Source organism: Pteropus vampyrus, unplaced genomic scaffold (genome assembly GCF_000151845.1).
Source record: "Pteropus vampyrus isolate Shadow unplaced genomic scaffold, Pvam_2.0 Scaffold350, whole genome shotgun sequence".
Taxonomy (NCBI): Eukaryota; Metazoa; Chordata; class Mammalia; order Chiroptera; family Pteropodidae; genus Pteropus; species Pteropus vampyrus.
In genome coordinates, this window is record NW_011889131.1 from 885,106 (window position 1) to 906,922 (window position 21,817).

General features: G+C 52.1%; 1 protein-coding gene and 1 long non-coding RNA gene across 2 annotated transcripts in view; both read left to right on the top strand.

The window, feature by feature from the left end:
- Nucleotides 1-21,817, top strand: part of LOXL2 (lysyl oxidase like 2) — a 91,806-nt gene that overhangs the window by 28,639 nt on the left and 41,350 nt on the right. Inside the window, exons 6-8 of the mRNA XM_023522593.1 lie at nucleotides 9,918-10,129; nucleotides 15,661-15,883; nucleotides 19,289-19,472. Coding sequence (XP_023378361.1) covers nucleotides 9,918-10,129; nucleotides 15,661-15,883; nucleotides 19,289-19,472 — 619 coding nt within the window. The remainder of the gene's footprint in view (nucleotides 1-9,917; nucleotides 10,130-15,660; nucleotides 15,884-19,288; nucleotides 19,473-21,817) is intronic.
- Nucleotides 5,651-7,057, top strand: LOC111731135. Its single transcript, XR_002776972.1, has 2 exons — nucleotides 5,651-6,232; nucleotides 6,566-7,057. It is a non-coding gene; the product is annotated as an uncharacterized LOC111731135 (long non-coding RNA).

Below are 21,817 nucleotides of genomic sequence, written 5' to 3' on the forward strand. Positions count from 1 at the left end.
GTGTAAATGACTGGACTAATGAACGTGATGCAGACACCCCATCTCTTCCCACCCCTACTCTGCAGGGCCGTTGCAGGCTCCATAACATCCGTCCCCATTGACCTCTGGAGACTAGGGACAGATCACAGAACTCTAGAGATGACCCTCACGGGCGCGTCCCTTCTCAGGAGCACACCGGAATTCCCCAAGCAGAGAGTGGAAGAAAACTGCACATCAGTCTAGACCAAGTTCATCCCACTCTGGGATGCCAGAAGCATGAGTCACTAAGCCCCGGGGCCTGGCTGATGGAATTTCACTCGATGAGCTAAGTGTGCTTCCCGTGGACTCCTGCATCTGCTTGGGGCATCCTCCGGGGCTCCTTGACACTTCATAAATTTCCTTCTAAAAAAAGGAAAGAGCACACTTTCTTCATGTGAACGACCCCACCAAGGGGGAGGTCACAGGTTTGAACCCTGAGCTCCCTGGTGGCCAGGAGCTAAGACACTGGGCAAGTTCATTCCCTTCTTTAAGATGAGCGGGTTGAATTCAGTGCCTTCTAACCGTGCCGGTCTGCAATCCAAAGTAGCAGTGGTTTCTCCATCAGAATGACGTAGCATGCACTCATCATTTACAAGGTAGTTTTAAATATTCTGTAGGGGGAAATAAATCAGATGATTTCTGTAAAAGTATTTGCAGACTGTGGAGTTATTCCTACCAGTCTAGGTTTGTTTCATCCAGAAAATTAATCAAGCAGAGCCTCAGTTCTCCCGTTTCTGTCACATCTTGCTGTGTATGCTAAGTTTTAGACCCCAGAATTGAAGGCAGGTCACCTGAAGCCAGGTCCCAGTGGAGCCTGAGACTTGCAGCTGTATGTCCAGATGAGTAATCTTTCTGGGCTTTTTGGACACCTCACTGTAAAATAGCATTTTTTATAAGGTCAATGGGTCTCAAACCTTAAAACTGCAGAATCTTAAAAAGAGGTAAGCAGGAGCAAAGAATAAAATGGCAAATACTGTTGGTTCCAAGCAAACAGATCTTTTTTAAACCTAGGAAACAGCCCTAACGAAACCTTCCTAGGATTACAGAGGCTCTTAAAGCGAGAGGCTTCGTTTCCTGTCTGTGACGGGTGGACGAGTTGGAAAAAGCATTAGATAAGGAGAGATTGCAAATCCAGAAGCCCTGCTTTCACAGACCTCTCTACACTGGCTGTTTTGCACATTGCTGAGTCGTGCGCTCATAGAAAGGCTCGTGGCTGGGGCCGCGTGTGGTTAGATCAGGGAACATCCAGGTCTTTTCCTCTTCTCCACCTCCCCGCCTCACCTTCTTCCCCACACACTTTAAAAAAGTTCTTTTGCAAAAGCAGTTAGGTTACCAGAACTGACTGGAAATCCCTAAGTTGTGAGATTTAGGTGTGGCCTATCCCGCCCCGTGGCCCTGGAGCCTCAGTTTCTCCCTTGTGATATCAGGTAGCCCCAGGGGGTCTTGAGGAGCCAACAGAGGAGGACAGAGCTGGGAGAATCCGGTACCCCTACCCTCTACTGTCTCGCATGCTTCGGGAAGGGCTCCTGAAAAAGCTCTTTCTTATCTTAAACACAGGGACTGAGGCCGTTGCGAATTTTTTAAATTCCAGGAGTCCAGGTTTTTATTAGTCACAGTCAGCTGCCAAATGCTTCAAGGTTTCCCTCGGCCACAGCAACCTTATCTCGCCAGCATCTGGGGGCTCCTGGGGGTGGAGGCCCAGCGCCCAAAATGGAGTAATTAACTCCAGAAATGTCCCAGCACCTCCTGACCGGGAGCTTTGTCCCCCACCACCAGAGAGGAGGTGCAACAGGTTGTGCTGGGTGGTTTAGGGAAAAAAGGGAGGCTGTGTTCATCTCTGAGAGTTTAGAAGGCAGTTTAGCAGCCTAAATATAGACCCGCTTCTCCCATTGGCCACAGGAGAGCTAGATGGTCTCCCCATGTGGCAGGGGGGAAAATGGTAACAAATGGGCAATTTGTGCCGAACTCTTCGGCAAGGGAGTGAAGAGTTGCACTGGAAGTTCATAGCTCTGAATCTCCGGCCCCGCTGAACTGTCAAGCTGTCCTGGGCACTGTGTCTCCAGCTCATAGGGAGCTCAGGCAAGAGGATGAATGAGATTCTGTCCAGTGCTGACATTCCTTGATTCTGTTTATCGCGGGCCTCTGTGTGGTCAGGCTTGCCAGCCACCACAAGGGACACAAGAGAAGTAGTTCTAAGGTGACCTATTTTCCCAACTAAAAATAGGTCACAGCATCTGAAAAAGCAAAAGGGCATTTATGCGGCTAACACGACAAAATATTTGAAATGGTGCACATCCCGGCAAATCTGGGAAACCTGACTCAAGGCCAGCGCATTGCACATGCAACTCTTCGATAGGCATAAATACCATTATAATTACTTGTGAGATGAAATAAATGAATGGACAGTATGTACTCAAACTTTGAAAAGTGTGGAATGGAGGGTAAATTGCGTGGCATTGCATGGGGAAAGATCAGTGTTAAGGGCTGCTATGTGGAAGGAGTAGGGGCTTGAGGAAGCTGGAGGAAGCTGGAGGAAGCCTCTCTCTGCCCTGCCTGGGTGGATCCATTCTGTTGGGTGGTCAGCTGATGTGATTAGGATGGGCTGGTGATGTCCAATCCGGCTCTGCAGTGGGCCCCAATGGTTCGTTTGAGTCACCTCAGCCATGCTAGAGGGTTCGTTTGAGTCACCTCAGCCATGCTAGAGGGTTCAATGCTGAGGAGTCGCCTGACCCATCCCCCTGAGGCTGTTGCTAAGGCAGCTGGATGCTGTATCTGTTCATTCATTTGTTCAATACTTTGTAATTAATTGAGTACCAGACCTTGGGAATGAAGGGATTAATAAAATGAATAGACAGTCTTGCCCTGCTGGAGCTTGCTGTCTAGTAGAGGAGAAAGACGATTTCATAGATCATTACTCTGTTACCATGGTGATGATTGCTATGAGGAGAAGCATCAAGTGCCCCACCTGGGAGTGTGGTGGATCGTTGGGCCTGGCCCAGGACTTGCCTGGTCTGTGGCCTCAGCACTCCTGCTGGGTCAGAGGGCCTGGTTGCTGGAGCAGGTGTCCTGCCAGCTTCCTGCAGACATCAGGGCTTGCCTGTTCTCCAAAGAAGCAGCCTCTGTTACCTACCCCAGTGCTTTCAGGTTGGAAAATGAAACAGAGCATTTGATTTTCCAGCGGTGTTGCAAAACTCTTGATTTATAGGAGGAGAGCCCAGACAGACTACAGCCTTTTTCCTCTGGTAGCTCAGCATGACCTCAGCTCTCCACACCACTCCCGCCCCGTCCCCTCCACCCTAGCTGGTCTCCATCACAGAGCTGACGAACAGACATGACCACAGTGCCTTCCCTCTCCCCTTTCGTCCATCCGACCCAGCCACTGACTGGAGAATGTTACAGGCAACTACTTACGATATGAACTCCCAATCTGATCATCAAAAGGGCATAATGATAGTGCAGCCAGAGTCTTTGAATGCAACATGCCTCGGTACCTTTACAGATAATACCCACTTAGCTAAACCATCAAACACGTGCTGAGGTTCAGATGAGCTTTCTATTCTATTCAATAATGTTATTCGCAATCATATTTCAAGGGGAAAAGGGAGGGTGGTAGATAGCTCAGATGACAAGAGAACGGGCGGATAAAGGGCAGAGATTCTCCTTGTGCGTCCACAAGTCACATAAGTAGTGCCTGTGCCATAGGAAGGGAGGCAAGTGCTGCCTCTGTTTACTTTGCATTGAACAAAGAATAAAGGGCGTCTTTACTGAATATTTGGCTTGGGAGCCCAACGTTTCTAGCTAGACTGAATTCCTGTAAATGGATTTTTAGAAATTATTATCGATTCATTCCAAAAATACATAGGAGGACCCCCTATGTATCTGTCTGGTACTAGGAGCCATGGGTAATATAAAAATAAGCAAGGCACAGTTCTGTGCTTGAGGGACTCCCAGTCCAATGAAGCAGCAAAAATACGTGGACCGGTAAAGAGTAGTACAAGATCGTCGGTGTAAACAAGGACTGAACGAGCAACTCAGAAAGCAAATGTTAGAAGGATAAGGAAGAAATCAAATGTATGTGGATGAGATGTTTGGGGGAGGGGGCTTTGTGGAGGCGGTGGTGCTATTTCGTTACCCCTCCGTCATTAGCAAGAGACTCAGCTGTCCGATCGACCCGTGTGTCCCAGAACCTCTTACAGTGCCAGGGGCGTCCGAGCACTCGACAAATGTTTTTTGAATGAATGAATGAAATTGTCCCTGAGAGAAATGATGCTGGGGTTCAAAGAGTGGCCGTGACATGACAGTGGGAGAAGCTCGCTGGCTAGAAAAACGGAAATGAGACGGGAAGGTTGGAGAGGCTCTTGACTGGAGCCGAAGGCCTGGGGAGCCACAGGGGGCTTCTGAGCAAGACACGTGAACGCACAGTGGTCAGGTGGGTGAAGGGGCCGGTGGCGTGTGGCGCAACCCAGGGCAGTTACTCACCCAGACTGAGGGCACACAGGGCCCACGGGAAATGACCAAATTATAATTCCCTTCTTCTGTTTTCACAGTTCTCATGGCACACATGACCAAATTAAAAAAAAAAAAAAAGTCAGAAGTGGGGATGGAAAGGGGATGGAAGGGTAGAAAAGGCCTTGCTGGGCAGAATGGGATACTAGAGTGTGGAAAAGAGAGGGCGCGAAAGGCTTGCGAGGCTTCCGGTCTGCTCTGCAGAGCTTCGCTTGGTGAATGCGGGAGAGACTGAGGGCGTCCTGGATGGATTTGGTTTGATGTGCCGAGGAAGGTGCCACACTGGCAGTTGGGAAGGTGGATCTCTATCTGGAAGACTATTTTTTTAAATAGCTAAATAAAGAAAGCTGCGGGCTTTGAGAGGAAGATGCAGGAAACGGCTAGCAGTAGAGGGAAGGGGCGCTAAGTGAGCCGAAGTTGTGTAGAACTCACCAGTCATGCATTCCAGCTGGGATGATGGTGGACCACTGTATCTCCATCATGGTCCCCCACCCCCAAAATACTCCAGGGAGGACTTCTCAGGTGGAAAGGCTGGGCTGATGTTAAGTTACGACTTCTACAGGATGGAGGTTCCTGAAAAAATTAAAAATAGAACTACCAGATGATCTGGCAATTCTACTTATGAGTATCTAGAAAAACCCAAACACTAATTTTGAAAGACGTATGTACCCTTATGTTCATTGCAGCATTATTTACAATAGCCAAGACACTGTAACCTAAGTGTCCATCCATAGATGAATGGATAAAGAAGGTGCGGTTCATATATACAATGTAATATTACTCAGCCATAAAAAAGAATAAAATCTCGCCATTTGCAACAACACAAATGGACCTAGCGGGTATTATGCTAAGTGAAATAGACAGAGAAAAACAAATACCATACAATTTTACTTATATGTGGAATCCAAAAAAACAAAATAAACAGAACAGAAAAAAACTCATAGATACAAAGAACAGTTTGATGCTTGCCAGAATGGAGGGGATGTCAGGGGAATGAGTAGAAAAGGGGAAGGGATAGAGATGTACAAATTGCCAGTTATTAAAATAGTCACAGGGATGTAAAATATAGCATAGGGAATATAGTCAATAATACTTTGATAACTATGGATGGTGTCAGATGGGTACTAGATCACTAAGTAAGCTGTATAAATGTCTAATCACTACATCGTACATCTGAAACTAATATAATATTGAATGTCGACTGTGATTGAAAAATAAATATTTTAAAAGAACAATTTAAAAAATTATGACTCCTGGAATGGAGAGAAGGAGGCTCCCTGGACTAAGACTTGGCCCTGCAAACATGCCTCCCCGGGGTGCTGTGGGCTGTGACCAGTTCTCAGTCACATTGTGAAGGACTTGCTTGTTTGCCTTGCCTCGCCTCCTCCCCCTGCGCCCGCCCCCCCCCCCCCCCCGTTTCTTTCTCTGATGCAATCTCCAACTAGACTTTCAAAACTAGTGATTCTTTTCCTCATTGGCGACAGCCCCACACTGTCACATTGTGGAATTCGCAAGTCATTCACAGAAGCCAAATGCGAGATACCAGTCAGGCACCAGACTGGGACTCCACACTCTTCAGCAGCCCACGGGCTGAAGCAGGAAGGAAACAGCCTGCTCGATTTTCCCTCTGGGAAGCGAGTGATAATTACTCCCAGGGCTTGGGCCCTCCCCGGGGATGTGAGAGCTCAGAGGAAGACAAGTTCAGAAGGTTCTGTGGATTCCCTGGAGGGAAGCCTTTTGGAGAGCTGGGTGAACGAACTACTGTCTCTGGCTAGAGGAACAGCATTCCGACTTTAATTCGAATCTAAAATGTGTCAGACGTGTTACCAGCTTCCGGGCTGCTGGTAAAACTAGCAAGTCTAGAGAGCCCTTTGCTAGGAAAGAAAAATACGTGTATGTTTTAGCGTTTCAAATCGTCTTGTCTCTTTTGGAGTTGAACTTCTGGGAGAAAAAAATGCAAATACTTGTGGTCATGGAAGGGATGCCGCAGCAGTGAAGTAAGGGGGAAATGATGTGTGTGTGCCTGTGTTTTTCTACACAGAGTCTCTGAGCGGCCCACGTGAGCTCGTTAGCTAGCTGGGAGTGCTGAATGCGAGCCATGCAGGGTTCCCTGCTGGCCCTGGCCGGAGTCCAGGAGCAGCCAGGAGGCAGCTCTGCCCTCACGTACGTGCACCCGGGTCTGACTCACGGCTCCTCCAGACGGACACAGGGTGGACTTCAAATACGCACAGCACCCGGCAGGCCCCAAAAGGGCCACCCGGCTGCCTTCCCCACGTGGGTCAGCTCAATGCCAGGCTGTGGACAGGGCATGGGTGGGGGCCGAGGACGGCTCAGAGACCAGTGGTTATGAGCCTGGAGTCAGAACTCAGTTTTCATCTTTGTTTACCTGCGGATTGGCTGTGTGAACTTGGAGAAGTTGTAAAACCTTGCTAAGTGTTCTCGTGTTTCCCCTATAACGTGGTGTAACATTAGCCTTCTCACAGGGTGTCATGAGAATTGAGCCAGGAAATAGACGGGGAAGTCTGAGCACAGAGCCTGACGTGTAATCACTTGGTTGGTGTTTGATAAACGAGGGCCCTCGCAATCATTATCATTCAGAGAAGAGGCAAGCCTCGCGGTCAGAAGGAAACCTGGCAGGGTCTGTGGAGGGCAGAGACTGTATTTTGTTGAATGAATGAATGAATGAGTGAATGAATGAATGAGGTGGATCTGAGTCCAACAGAACAGGAAGGAACTGATTCCAGGGAGGGAGATGAGAAGATATTCCATTTTGAAGGAACAAAGAATGTAAATCTGACTGCTCCTCTAAGGTGCTGGAGAAGCAGGTCCCGCTGGCCCTGTCCTCCACCACATAGGTGCAAAAACAGACACACACTCCACATGTCCAGAGACCCACACCGTGCAGACACACGGCCCTGCACACGCACGTCATCGTGTGCACGAACACACACGAAAAGACCCATCTCACAGAGACATGTACACAGACACACAGACACATACAGAAACACACACACACACACACCATCACACACACCCCCCTCCCCACCCCTACACACACACACACACACACACACACACACACAGGGCCACGCACACTAAGTTGGTGAAAGAACAAGGACGATGACACCTCCCTAGCACTTTCTCCAAGCCTCTTGCTCCACATCCTAGAGCCCACCCGGCTTCCCCCACCAGTCACACTTCTGCTGAGGGGATGCTGTCCTCCGTCAGGACCAGGGCACAGGGTCTGCTGAGCTCCCACTGCCGGGCCCTCCTCCTGTTGCAACCGAGGTGCCGGGGTTCGCATCTCACATCTCCCCCTGGCCAGCCTGCACTGATGGCGCCCCATGGCAGCGCTGGGGTAGGGGGTGAGGCGGGGAGGGTCTGCAAATGCGACGCCGTCGGCCCAGGCTGCCTGCCTCGGGAAGCCGCAGGGCTGACGCCATCTGGGCATTACACATGACACGGTGGAATTCCAGCCCAGCTTCCGAGGTGGAAAGAGGCAGGAGGGGGCTGGCCCACGGGCCGGTTTAGACCTCAGGCCCTTTCTTGGCCTGTCCCTGTCCATGTGTCTTTGTGGCACGGGTTCTGTGGCCTGAGGGAAGCTGGAAAGAATCCAGGATCCAAGCTGGCCAACATCATCCTGCTGCTGGCGGCTTTCCTTCCGCTCTGCGTGGAAGGGAACCAGAGCCCAATGCCATCGCTGCCAGCCCACATACTTTCCACCACCCTGCAGGACTGATGCAGCAGGCTTTGTACCCTGAAGCCAGTGGCAAGGAGACACGAATTCCCTGGGCACCCAAATAATGGTCCTGTTCACCTTCGTGGTTCATTTGCATCCCAGCCGGACAGGGGCTCGGGCCCTCCGGTCATCGGGTCCCTCCCTGCTCGGCCCACGTCTCTCTTCCTGGCCCACCTCAGAGCTTCTCGCCCTGTACCTCAGGCACTCCTGCCTGCCTCTAGGAGGTCCTGGGGACGTAACTGGAGTCAACCAGCTTTCTCACGTGGAAAATGGCGATGACAGTTGCTATAATGCACCGTGTTCTATTGTTTAAAGACTAAGTGACAGAAAGCACATCGAGCCTTACTGCTGGGCTCACACACAGTAGCTGTTATCATTACAATGCAATTTATTGGATCTGAGTATAGATTTGGGGCTAGGGACACCGAGGGGGCTGGAGGAGAGCTGGAATCAGTCATGAAGGGCTGTGGGCACCTCACTAAGTAATTTGGGTGTTACTACATAGACAAAGAGTGGGTGGTCAAGGGACAAAATTAGAAAGAGCTTGCTGGTGGCTGGTACTGTGATAGATGGATAGAGGAGAAAGATGGAGGCAGGGACTCAATTAAGGGACATTGCAAGAGCTAGTAGTGGCCCCAGGGGGCAGGAGCAGAGGCAGAGAGGCAGGGCTGGAAGTGAGAGATTCAGGAGGAAGCTTCCATAGCATTGAGGGCAGATTGGGTGAAACTTGAAAAAGCATAAGCCCGTTCTTCTTGCCCAGCTGAGCCTCTTTGGTGGCCCCTGTCCTACGAAATCCCTGGGACTTGGGTGGAGGCATGGGGCAGGGGCATAGCCTGCCCCTCGGGGTCGGGGTGTGAGGAGGAGAACCCTCACTGACTGGGGCAGGAGTCTGCGCCCCAGCATCTTCCGCCTCCTCCTGTCCAGGCCCTGTCTCCCTCACTCTCTGCCACAGAAAGGTAGGTGGGGCTGGGATGAGGAGGGGCTTTCCACGGGCGCCAAGGCATTCAGAATATGTTGCCACAGATGTGTCTACCCCTACCTCTTTGTCCCCAGGGACGCCCCTGCCTGCCTGCTAAGCAGGCCTGGGTCCCTGCACACAACTCCTCCCCTTCTCTCCTAGTATTTTCTCGCTCAGGAATGCCAATCCTGGGACATGATGAGCCTGAGGACAGCCGAGGCTCATCTGCATGAAACTTCAGTCTTTGGAAAGATTAGACACACTCACTCACAAGCACGCACACGCATGCTTTGGAGTAAAATGCAAAATCCAAATGATTTTTAATAGAGAACATGAAAATTCAAAGAACGAATTCTCTCTTCTGCTCTAATTTTGAGGCCCCTGCAGGAGGAGGCTGCTGCCCTCTGCTCTCCGTTTTTTTTTTTTTGGTAGGACATGAGAGAAGCTGCCGGGACCCTCTGAGTCTTCCGATCGCCTCGGTCACCTCTGCTTCCTCTCTTCCAGCCCCTGCAGCAGTAACCCCTCCCACACATAATGTTTCCTACCTGGGGCCCCGTGCTGTGTGCCCATGGGGAGCACCCGTAGTGCAGGGCCTAGGGGTGGAGGCAGGCTGGATGAGCGCCCTCCCGCAGTCACCTCTCCAAGGCCAGACAGGAAAGTAACCTGTGCCCTTCGGTGCCTCCTCCTCCTCCCCAGAACCTGAACATCCAGGTGGAAGACATCCGGATCCGAGCCATCCTCTCCGCCTACCGAAAGCGCACCCCTGTGACGGAGGGCTACGTGGAAGTGAAGGACGGCAGGGCCTGGAAGCAGATCTGCGACAAGCACTGGACGGCCAAGAATTCCCGTGTGGTCTGCGGCATGTTTGGCTTCCCTGGGGTGAAGACGTACAACACCAAAGTGTACAAGTAAGAGGCCCACGCGAAGCACAGCTTCCTGGGCTGTCGCCTGCCTTGTGAAGAGTAGGCTCTTGCAGTGGGTGCTGGGCAGAGGGCCTCCGCCAACCCGCTGTCATGTGCAGGCCTTCCCTCTGAGGAGCTCAGGACCTGTGGGAGACAGACCCCGCACGGATGACAAAGGCAGAGTGAGGGGAGGTGTGGCGGAGGGGGAGGGCAAGAAAAATCCACCTCCGTGCTGACAGCTCAGCGACCAAGGGGCTGAACTAGGGCAAAACTCAGGCGTGGCAGGCAAGGACAGCACCAGCTCAAGAGGACAGGTTTACTTGCCCTCAGCAAATGATTAGTCTGAGAAATCTGGAACTTGCAGCAACTGTTAGGAAATGGAGGAACTGATCAAGTCTATCGGTTATACCAATCCCCATGAAATCTTACAATTCCTTTCTGGTTCCCAAGGTTCATATATTCTGGCAGAAAAGGAGTAGAAACAGGACTTAGAGTCATTTGCCCTGAGGGGTGTCCGTGGTATGTTGGTTGGCAGTGGGGCCTTCCTATCTCCCCTTAATAATGATAATAATAATCTGTTTACGGAGTGCTTACCATGTGCCAAGCTCTGTTCTTAGTCATTTAATCCTCATGTCACTAAGAAATAGGGGTTGATTTTAGAGTTGAGGAAATGAAGCCAGAGAGGCAGGTGGCAGATTTAGGATCCAAACACAGGTCTCCAGCTATGGGGTCCACACTCCTGTTTCCTTTCAAGTTAGAGGAAGTCAGGAGACCTGGGATCCAGCCCCAGCTCTCTGTCTGGTTTCCTGGGGTCAGAGCAGGCTGCGGGTCCCTGGGCTTGGCCTGGCCTGGCCACCTTGGGTTAGAAGCCCCCGGCCCACCATGAGGCTGAGTGCTAGTGACGTGGCTGCTCAGCTTGTTGGGCTCAGTGCCCCCCACCCCCAGGGGCTGATCCTAGTAGTAATTCGCACCCCTAAACGTGGCCCAGACCTTCCTGTTTGCACCTGGGGTCTCCTCCTCTGAGTACTTTGGAGAACTCTTGCTGGCTGGCCAGCTCCTTCCCTGGGGACATTTTCTCAGTGTTTCCTACCAACTGGAGCCAAGAATAGCAAAATCCCCTGACAGGCTCCCACCTGGAGGCCCCACAGTGTCCCAGACTGGTCTGAGTGCAGTTCTGAGCCTAGGAGGGCTGCCATCAGCCCTGCCCAGGACAGAATGGAGTGCCCGAGGCCAGGCAGCATGTGCCTGTTCAGAAGGCATTTGAAAAGCCATCTCTCCAACTGCAGACAGTTCAGAGTCCTTTTCCTAATTTTGAGGAGAAAATCTCCTGTCTATTTTGGCGGTTGGGCCCCAGGGGATCTGTTTATATATGGGGTTTGAAACCACCATCCTGGCTCCTCCCACCTCCCAGTCTATGGTTTTGGGTTTTTTTCAGATGGGGGCAGGCAAGGGCTTCCAAGGCTGGGAGCATCCACAAGGCTCTCTTCCTGACCTCTAGCTGGAGGTGGTATGGAGGGGCAGAAGGGCGGAGCAATACCTTCTCGGCTTGTGTCTGCCATTTAGTGTTCATCTCTGGAACTCAGCTGGAAGTTGGACCCCAAACGAGAGAGGTGTACTGGGAAAGATTTTTTGTGCCTTGGTGGTGCTATTAGGAGCCGAAATGGCAGCTGGCTAGAGGAAGCTGTTAGCAATGAGCAGGGACTCCCAGTGCCTGCGTGGGCCCCCGGGGTCATCCAAGCTCTCAGTCTGCACGAGGGGAGACCCAGGCCTGAAAGCTCTAGACTTGAGGGTCACAGCGCCCACTCCCGCCAGATCCCGCAGGGCTACTCCAGGGAGAGCGGTCCGCACTGCTGCCTCCACCTCAGACCTGTTCCACCCTGGTCACTCAGCCCAAGCCCCCGCCACGGAGTTCGCTGATATGTCCGAGAGCTGGGGTGAGGCTGGCCTGGGCATGGGGTGTCTGCAAGCCCTACTCTGAATTTGAGGAAGGAGAAGCCTGGGAGCCAGAGAGAGGGTCACACTCTGTATGGTTCCTGAATTCGCGGCTTCCAGTAACATCTTTCCCCATTTCCCTTTTATCCTTCCCACAGCCTGTCCCAGGGGTTGCTGGTGTCACCCGCCCCCACCCCATCCCATGGGGCAGGGGAAGTGGCTCTCTCTGAAGAAAGCTGTTTTCAAAGTAACTCTCCCTCTGGGATGGGGTTAGTAATGCCCATGTATGCGCCAGGCCCATGAGGAGTTTTGCAACCTTGGAAATTCTTCCTCCCTGGCTCCCTCTGCTAACCTCCAGGTCCCAAGGCCCTAAGGGGCCTCAGAGTGGCCTTAAGGCTGGGACCACAGCTCTTCCTCAGAGCCTCTGCTAGCCACCCCTCCCCCAAATCAGAGGAGTCCAAAAGGGTTGTCCACACGTTCCCACGGGCCTCCGTGCCCATAGGCTTGTCCGAGGGGAGTCAGGTTCCCTGCTCCAGGCTGCTTTTCTGTGAGTTGACTTCTGCGCTGGGCTGGGGAGCTGGGCATGCACCTCGAAGTAAATGAAGCCAAAGCCTCAGGGGCCCATCCCTGGAGCAGGAGCATTTCATACTGTAGTTTTTTGTTTTCTTAAAGCAGGAACTCGCTATTGATATTGACTTATTGACATGAGCATCTAGCGTTGCATCTTGAGAGTTTGGTTGGTTGGTCTGTTTGGTTGGTTGGTTGGCTGAAACCGGGACCAAAATGTCCATGAGTAAAATGGAAATGCCAGCCTTCCTTCCTACTTCTTTTCTCCCAGGTTTCATGTAGAGGTGGGGATTCAAAGGCTTAAGGGAGATCAAAAGGTTAAACTGAGTTTGTCATTTGAGACCTAGTCACCCACCCTGAGAGAGTCCAGAGGACACACCGTTCACAACTCTGCGAGGGAGTCTCAGAATCCTTGGAGAGCTCTGTGATCACTCTTCTCTGTAGGCCAGACCTCACAGTGGGGCTGCAGTCACTGAATTGGGAAACCTAAATGAAATAGGGGTAATTGATCCTGAGGTGGCAGCGGCAAGGTGGGCATGGCTCTGGGATGGGAAAATAAGCAATCAGAATAGTCTAACCCATGTAGAACTATGGCACTGGCTAGGAGATCACGGTGTTCCTAGAAGTGGAGTATAGTCATGTGCTGCTTAACGCTGGGAATACGTGTTGAGAAACGTATCGTTAAATAATTTCTTTGTTATGTGAACGTGATAGGCTGCACTCACACGAACCTACGTGGCTTAGCCTACTACACACCTGGGCTATACGGTACACCACCGTCATATATGCAGTTCATCATTGACTGAAAAGTCGTCATGTGGTGCATGACTGCAGATAAGAAGACTAATGATTCTTACTTGTTTCGTATAAACAGAAAAGTTCTAGGTCAAGTGAACAAAAGCCTAACCTGAATCGTAAAAACAGAAAGTCACAGCCCTCAATAATTCCCACACTTGAGCCAATTTATAGACCCAGAACCCACTGCAGGGAGAGAAGCCGGGTCTCCCGGAGGAAGGACCCCGGTCCACTGCCAAAGTTTTATACTGTTAATCTCTCTCCCAGCCTTCCCCGAGGGGACCTGGGCTCTTATATCAGGATAACTGTGCATTGGCAAAGAGGAAGTCATCAGAACTTTTGGAGGCCACTGGACACTGGCCATGAACTGATACTGATACAGGAGACTTAAATGTCACTGTGTCCCTGCAGTCAGAGTGGAGGCTTATGGAAGCCAGGCGATCAGGAGTTGGGGCCCATCCTGTGTAATTTCCCTACTTCCAGAATATATAATTGGTTTAGACATACTCAGCAGCTGGCAGAATCCCCGCATAATCTGGCTTCCCCTTGGCTCAGGGAGAGCCACCAGGACTTTTTGGTTTTAGTTTAATCAGTCCAGCCCAGTGTTCTTCCTGCTCCCCAGCCATAGGCCTGGACGCCTCTTTCTCAAGCAGGCTTCCCACTCGGCCAGTGGCCATCCCATAACTCCGGTTCCCCTCCAATCACTAGGCAGGAGTGGGCCTTCCACCCATGCTTCACAGGGCTCATATTTACATCCCCCCCCAAGGCCTATGCAGAGTGACTCATGGAGGAGAGGTGGGTGCTGCATGGTGGGAGCCTGTGGAGGGTCAGAGCACATTCCTCTGAGCTGATATAAGAGGGAGGCAGGGCCGCCTGGGGGAGGCAGCAGCCTTCTGTGTTTGCTCTGGGTGCTTCGCTCTATATTAAGAGATGGGTACATCTCTTCTTAGGAAAGGGTGGTGTTCTCTGAAAGCTGAGAGCAAAAGAATTTTCCAGGCCAGTGAGAGTTAGCCAATCCTTGTGCAGCTGATAGCCCTGAGTGTGTTCTCTTTCCTGATGTGGGGTGTCTTGGGGAACAAGCTGGAGCTTGCGGTTCCAAGTGCAGGGGCCTCCCGGGAGTGGGGTTCTTGGAATTATCAACAGTCCTCCTGGGCAGTTCTCCACGCTGGGCTGCAACTCTGTTGAGCACACATCCTGAATTTTCCAGAACAGTCTTTTTTTCAAAGATTCTGTGTGACTGTGCCCACAGGTACGCTAGAATTGTTACGAGTCTCAATTTTTGGTTAAAGAAAGATGTTGGCGGTATCTGTTGGGTTTTTCCTTCCTCTGTGTTCATATCCCATTCGTTCACTTTGAGACAAAGCAGAAAGTTCCAGGCCTGCTGGACCAGCAGTATAGGACCTCGCTTCTGCCCGCTCCAGAGATCCCACTGTCCTGGGAGCCCCTCCAGTGGGCAGCCGGCAGTGATGCTCTTTGGCTGTCTCTGGCATCTCACTGGGTTCTGCCAAGCTGAGACAAGCACACAGACCCAGCTTCCCCAGGACATGGAGTGGAGACAGCCCCAGCCTCACTGAGTGCTGGGTGAAGATTTGATAAAGTCTGTAGCTGAGTTTCATCACCATTATAATTTCCATTACCAAGCACATTATACTTTGATTTGGCAGAAGGGATAATTTTAGACCGTTCTCAATGCTTCTCATTGACTTTACACCGTTAATCTTGTATATCATTGGGAGAGAGTTTACAATCAAGCTGTACTGCTCATTGACAAAGGGAAATAAAGGCAAGGGATGACAGCAACTGTTGAAATCTGGAGAGTTCTAGTAACCAACCATGTGGTTTGCCCAGGACTGAGGGGTTTCTTGAGACCAGGGGTGTGATCTCTTTTAGAGACTTTTTCGCATTTTGTATTTATAGTCGTTAGTATCATCTTACTATGCTGAGTTAGCCCCTTGTCTCTTAGAATGTAAGCTGCCAAGAAGCAGGAGGCCACGTCCCCTTCCAGGTCCTGCCCCCCAGTGCCTAGCATGGGGTCCGGCATGGCAGGAGGTGCTCAGCGAGTGCTCGCAGGTGCACTGTGAAGACCCCCATCTGTGAAGCCCGACCGACTCCAAGAGCAGGGGCCATATCTGTCCAATTCCTCCACCAGAGGCCCAGGGCAGGTGCCCAATGCCTAGTTGTAGAAGGAATGAGGGGTGGACGTCATAACAGCCTGGTCACCTGCCCCCTCCCGCCCTCTGCAGAATGTTTGCTGCCCGGAAGAAGCAGCGCTACTGGAGGTTCTCCATGGACTGCACGGGCACAGAGGCCCACGTCTCCAGCTGCAAGCTGGGCCCTCGGGTGTCCCGGGACCCCGTGAAGAACATCACCTGTGAGAATGGGCTGCCGGCTGTGGTGAGCTGTGTGCCTGGCCAGGTCTTCAGCCCTGATGGACCCTCAAGATTCCGGAAAGCTTACAAGCCAGAGGTGAGGACGGGACAGGAGGCTGGCCACTTGGCACCTGGGGGGCGGTGGGGTGCTGATGGTTAAGGGAATAGACAGCGACCCCCAGGGGAAAGTGAGGAGAGATGGCCCCAACTCAGACCACTTTCCTAGAGGGCAGGAAGGCAGAGAACATCTGTCAGGGCCAGCCTCACCAGTAGATGCCAGCTCTAGGGTATGACAAGCAGCTGGGCCCCTTCCCCATATCGTTAGGATCCCCACCTGTCCTTCCACCCCTGCTGCTTCACTCTGAGACTGGAATCCCCTCTGCGGAGGACATGCACTATCTCCTGGCATGAAATGGGGTTGAGGGGAGCACTTTGCGCTTCTGCACTATTCTCGGAGGACAATAGAGTTCTGGAACTTTTGAGACTGCAATATAGCTCTCAAAAGCACTTGAGATCAGCTGCAAAGATTTGCAAACATGTTTTGGTTTATTCTTCAACAGAAATGATAAAAAATTTTAAAAGCTTTCACAAAGGTAGAAAATGAAAAACTTGCCATTACCACATTCATGTCATCTGTACCCATCGGTCACATCATGTGCATATGCACCAGCACCTGTGAGTCACGTATGCTCACATGAATTAACACCTCCATTTCGACAGACCAATTTCCTAGGACAAGTGAAACACCTCAACCATAGCCAGCGTGACTCAGCTTCTGAAAGAGAACGCGAAAGGAAAGCCTCGAATATCATGAAGAGGCTTTCCTTTTTCTCACCCTGCTTTGTTCAAATATCCACCAAAGGCTCTCTGGGATTTGCATGTTCTGGAAACTGCTAACGTGGGGCTGGCGGGTGGGAATAGTGGGTGGGAATAACACATGGAAGAGGAGAGGGAGGGGCAGGAAAGAGCATTGATCGTTTATTAGGGAATGAGTCCCTGTGCCAGACAAAACCTCAGAACTTAGTAATCAGTCAGCTGGGCAGGGGTGAGTTCCAAGTCAGCTCTGAACACGGCAGGGTTAAGAGGAAGGGTAAAGGTGGTGATGGGGGCAGATGGTGTGTCCAGGCGGTGCTGCGGGAGTAGAAGCCCCTCCCCAAACTTGGCGGGCTTGGTTGGCTGAGGCAGCGCTGCTCTGTGTCTCCTTCCCCCCCTTCCTGCCTGCCCCCGCCTCCTTCCCCTCTGTACTTTCCAATCACCCCTCCCCGCCGACACCAATGCCCTGCTCTTGGAAAGGGAGTAACAGCACTCATCCATCTGGAAAGGGAAACCAGGGCAGGGGCCAGATAGACCACACTGGGGACCCTTCCTGGACTGGGGGGCGGTGTATTTGGACTAAGGAAGAAAACATAAACGAAAGAGAGAAATGGATGTGGCAGCCCAGCCATCGACCGGAGGGTGTGGGAACTATTTGGAGTGCGTGCCTGGCCCTTCCAGCCGGCAGCTGGCTCTGCCCGCTCTGGAGCGCACAGTTCTGACCACACGGCACATGTGTGCGACCCGGTGGCACAGGCACACCTGCACGGTGGGGGCCCCCCTGCTGCCCCACCACACCCTCACTTGGCCCCCTGCCATGTGATTTGATGGCCACATCCTCAGCCTGAGCCTCAGAGTTTTCCTCATGTATCACCCAGAATGCCAGGTCCTACTGTTTGGAAATTCCTCTTACTGTGCAGTTTAAAGCAAAAGGAATCAAGTTCATACCAAACAAATTTTAAAAAAGAGAGAGAGCAAGAGAGCCTTACATCATATTTTCCCTTGGTTTCTTTCTTTCCTCCAGGGCCACATGACTCAGCCTGGTCACTGCAGGCTGCGGCGAGGTTATTGGCACTCTGCCTCCATTAAACTTGAGTCGCGGACGGTCCGCTCCATGGGAAGGGGACCCTGGCATCCAGCTAGATAGCTTGGGAAGGGAGGTGGGAGAAAGGCGGGGACACAGTCGCTAGGAAACAGGTTGGAGCCAGCAGTTTTACTCGTTTTGTTTTCTTAAGCTCGCTAGAATCAGGATCCCTGAAGCCAGTGGGTGTTTGGTACCTGCCCCAGTCCCTTTTCTTCTCCCCCTAGTGCCCAGGTCAGAGCAGCGCCTAAGGTCTGTAAAACCAGGTGCTGTCATAGCACCCCACCCTGCAGTGGTAGCCACGAGACACAGTCGGTGGGAGAGAGACATGTGGCCAAGTGGGAACCTCAACTGGAAGATGGAGACACAGCGTCTTGTTTAATCCCCTGCCCCTCAAAGTGGCTAGTATATGTGAATGTCTTAAAAAAAAAAACCACCTCCAACCAGGCCTGACTCGGCTGGGCCACGGTACTCGGGGGAGAAGGGAGCTGTGAAGGGAGCCCCAGGCCAGAGGATAACAGAGGCTGATCTGATCCAACACACATAGAAAGGCTGCAGTCACCCCTTAGTACCTCTGTGTTGAATCAAATGAGTGTCAGCAGTAACTTGGAACCTTAAAGCCTTCTGAGTCCCCCACGCTAACACACTTGTGCACGGGTGCACACACACACATACACACATGCATGCACAGAGACTGATGCAAACAAGGATATGTGGGCAGATGGCGTCAAGTGGCCCAGCTCCCATCTTGTAAGATAGGACCCAGTGAGGTCAAGATGCTAATAGAGAGTGGGTCATACTCCTGTGCAATTAAATAGACCCTCAGGTGATAAGGCTTCCAAGCTGTCTGTAAGCAGTTGGGGTATTTAAACTGGAACCACCCACCCTGTCTGCATCTCTGGTGGGGCTGCATCTTCTGAAGAGGGGAGCCGATTTGGACTTGAAGCGGAGTCAGGGGTGGTGGGAGCAGCCTGGTGGCCAAGCAGGAGCCCAGCTCCAGGGCAGATGTCGGTCTTAGCCAGTGTGAGCCTCCCACTTCCTTGGCGCATTCGTTCTCTAAATCACAGCCTTCTTGGTAAGACCCCACTCTCTAGCTCCCCGTCTTCCCCCTCCTGCCTCTCACCGGCGTGCAGAGTAGCATCCTCGCAGTGTAGTCTGTTTAGTGCCCCGGAGTCACCCACAGGGCTGGTCGACAGCACTCTATTTTAGCCAGATAGAATGATGGTCTACCTGGAATCTGCAGAGTTTGAAGGCTAGGAGCGCCTTTTTGTTGCTCTAAAGCTTGAGGTTCTGGATAAGGGGGTGGAAGGAAATGCTGGTGGTGAGGTCTTTGAGCCAGGCATGGGTTTAGGGTGACAAGCTAATGAGGGTCCCAATGAGTTCCCCAGTGGTCTGGGACTAAAGCTTCATGAGAGGCTGGCAAAGGAGCTTGCAGCAGGGCTGACCATGCAGAGTGCCCCCTTAGACACACACACACACACACACCCCAGTACAGGTTCAGCGCCCGGGCTTGGAGTGGGGGTGGTTGGGAAGCGAGGGGAGTGAGCAGTGACTGCCTGCTGAACATGCATCAGCTTCTGCGCTCAGCAGGACCATGTGTTTCTTCAGCAACCCCTGGTGCGGTTGAGAGGTGGTGCCAACGTCGGGGAGGGCCGCGTGGAGGTACTCAAGAATGGAGAATGGGGTACCATCTGTGACGACAAGTGGGACCTGGTGTCTGCCAGCGTGGTCTGCAGAGAGCTGGGCTTTGGGAGTGCCAAAGAAGCCATCACTGGCTCCCAGCTGGGGCAAGGTAAGGAATGGGGAGGACTCCCGTGGCCTCTCTTAATGGAGAGCATGGCGTTGGAGCCCAGCCCGGCCGGCTGGTCTGCTGCTTTCCAGGCTCTTCTCGCTTTGCTTCCTGTCTCCAGCAGCTGCTGCTCTTAGAGAATCCCAGGCCTCTCCCTGGGCAGTCAGAGCTGGGAGGGCCCTAGGGAACACTGAGTCCCCTCACATGGACTTGAAAGCCGAGCCCCAGAGAAGGGACTAAGTGCCCAAGATGAGACAACGTATTGGCAGCTAATGAATACTTTAATGGAGGTCTCCCAACCCCACCCCAGGGCTCCCACTGCTCCACTGAGAAACCAGGACTCTAGGCCCCTCCTCCAGGAGAGGACCTCAAGGTTCATCAGGCTGTGGACCATCCTGGGCACAAATGTCCTCTTCTTCACTCTGGCACAGCCCCAAAAACATTCTCTCCCTACCACCAGAGACTGGGAACATGATGCCCCCTCTCCAGATGTCACGAGATGCTAAAGAGAAGGGGCCTGGTTTTCATTAAGTGTCCTGAAAAATCTTCCACTTGAGCAAAGAACAAAATATGGGAGGCCTTCAAATGGGTCACTCTGTGGAAAGCGATGTTGTGAACATGACATGATGACACAGCAGATAGCATGTCCCTCACCCTCCATCCCCCCACCCCCCACCCCTTCCCGAGCCCGAGAATACCACAAGCCCTGGCCCTCCAGGAAGGGAGGATCTTAATCCCAGACCATTGCCCAGTGAGTGCCAAGCCCTCTCCTGGAGAACTGGGGGCTGAGCAAGTAAAATCAGTCATCTAGAATCTTTTTGGTGCTGACCAACGGGGAGGCTGCATTGGACCAGGGGCACCCATGGCTGGGAGGGGGGTGGGGAGGAGAAAGAGCGGGCTGTGGATGAGGGGTGGGGTGTCCCATCCTGTGGGGAGAGGATGTTTCCACGCTGTCAGACATAGGGCCATCGCCCCACAGAAAGGAATGTGGCGAGGTCATAGATCACAGCCCAGAGGAAATGATCGCCCAGTGGGCTGGAGAGAGAGTCCTGGGGTCAGACAGCCTGCTGGAGGGAGCTTAGGTCATCTGCTCCAAAGATGAGGAATTTGAGGCTCAGGAGAACAAGCCTGAGGTCACCCCGATAGTGACTGGTGGGGAAAGACTGAAACCCCAGTCTTCTGACTCTCAGATTTGGGCTTCTTTCTCTAGACCTGTCTTGGCCTAGTGCTGCTCTCATTCAGAACACCTCTCTACCTCTGTTCTCCAATCCCTGCAAGCCTCCCGGGCGTGCCCCGAAGTGCGGGGTCTCAGGTGGACTTTAATGTCACGGTGTGCCCACCAGCAGCCTGTTAGGCCCCAGGACAGTCCTCTTCCTCCCCAGTCATGGTGAGCAATTCAATCTTCCCTTTAGATCTCAAAGATTCCTACAGCTCATTTTCCTGATTGGCTGATTTGATGGTTTGTGCTCCCCCAAGGCCGACAGGACAGAGACCATTCATTCTGAGGGATACACAAGCACTGGATGACATAAACATTCCATGTCTCCTGGGCATGTCTCTTTGACCTAATTATTTCACTGTCCAGAGCAGCCAAAGGTTTTCATGGGCCCGTGGAACTCTGGGAGGAAGAGACCTTTGGCATGTTCGACGTTGTCCTTGAAAGAACCATTGGATGATTTCCTATTTTACTATTTGCTGCCACACCTGGTGGGGTCAACTCCGGTGGGCAGAAAGGGAAAACTCCACACTCAATGTCAAGTCACAGAGCAGACAGGGTCAGATCCTCAGCCCTAGCTCTGGCTGGTGGACCAACTGACCACACCCAAGGCGAGGGCAGTGAAAGGCCAAGGACTGAGAGCCGGGCCACTGGAGCCCCAGCCCTACCCTTGCCACCTACTTGCACGGTGGCCCTGAGCAACCTTCTGGGCCTCAGAGACTCCACCTGATTTATGATGTATGAGGTCTGGCTCTAGCCTCCTACGATTCTCTGAAACTTGTTCTTTTCACCAGGACAGATGTCAGGTCAGAGTCAGGCTCTGGGCTTTGTGCTGCAGGACCCGCTGCACACGACTGAACTCCAGCTGTCTGTTTACGTCCAGCAGCCCCCATGACCGAGCACCACACGGGGGGGCGGGCCTGTGGCTTTTATGTCTCTGTCCTCAGTGCCGAGCTCATAGTGTTCTGGGGATATTCATTTTATGAATGAATGAATGAATGAGTTTCAGCTGCGTAAATAGAGTCAGCTGAAATGAACATTTGGTGAAGAAGTTTCAATACTCTAGACCTACACAGTCCAATGGAAATATTATGGAAGCACATACGTAATTTTTAAATTTCTAGTAGCTACA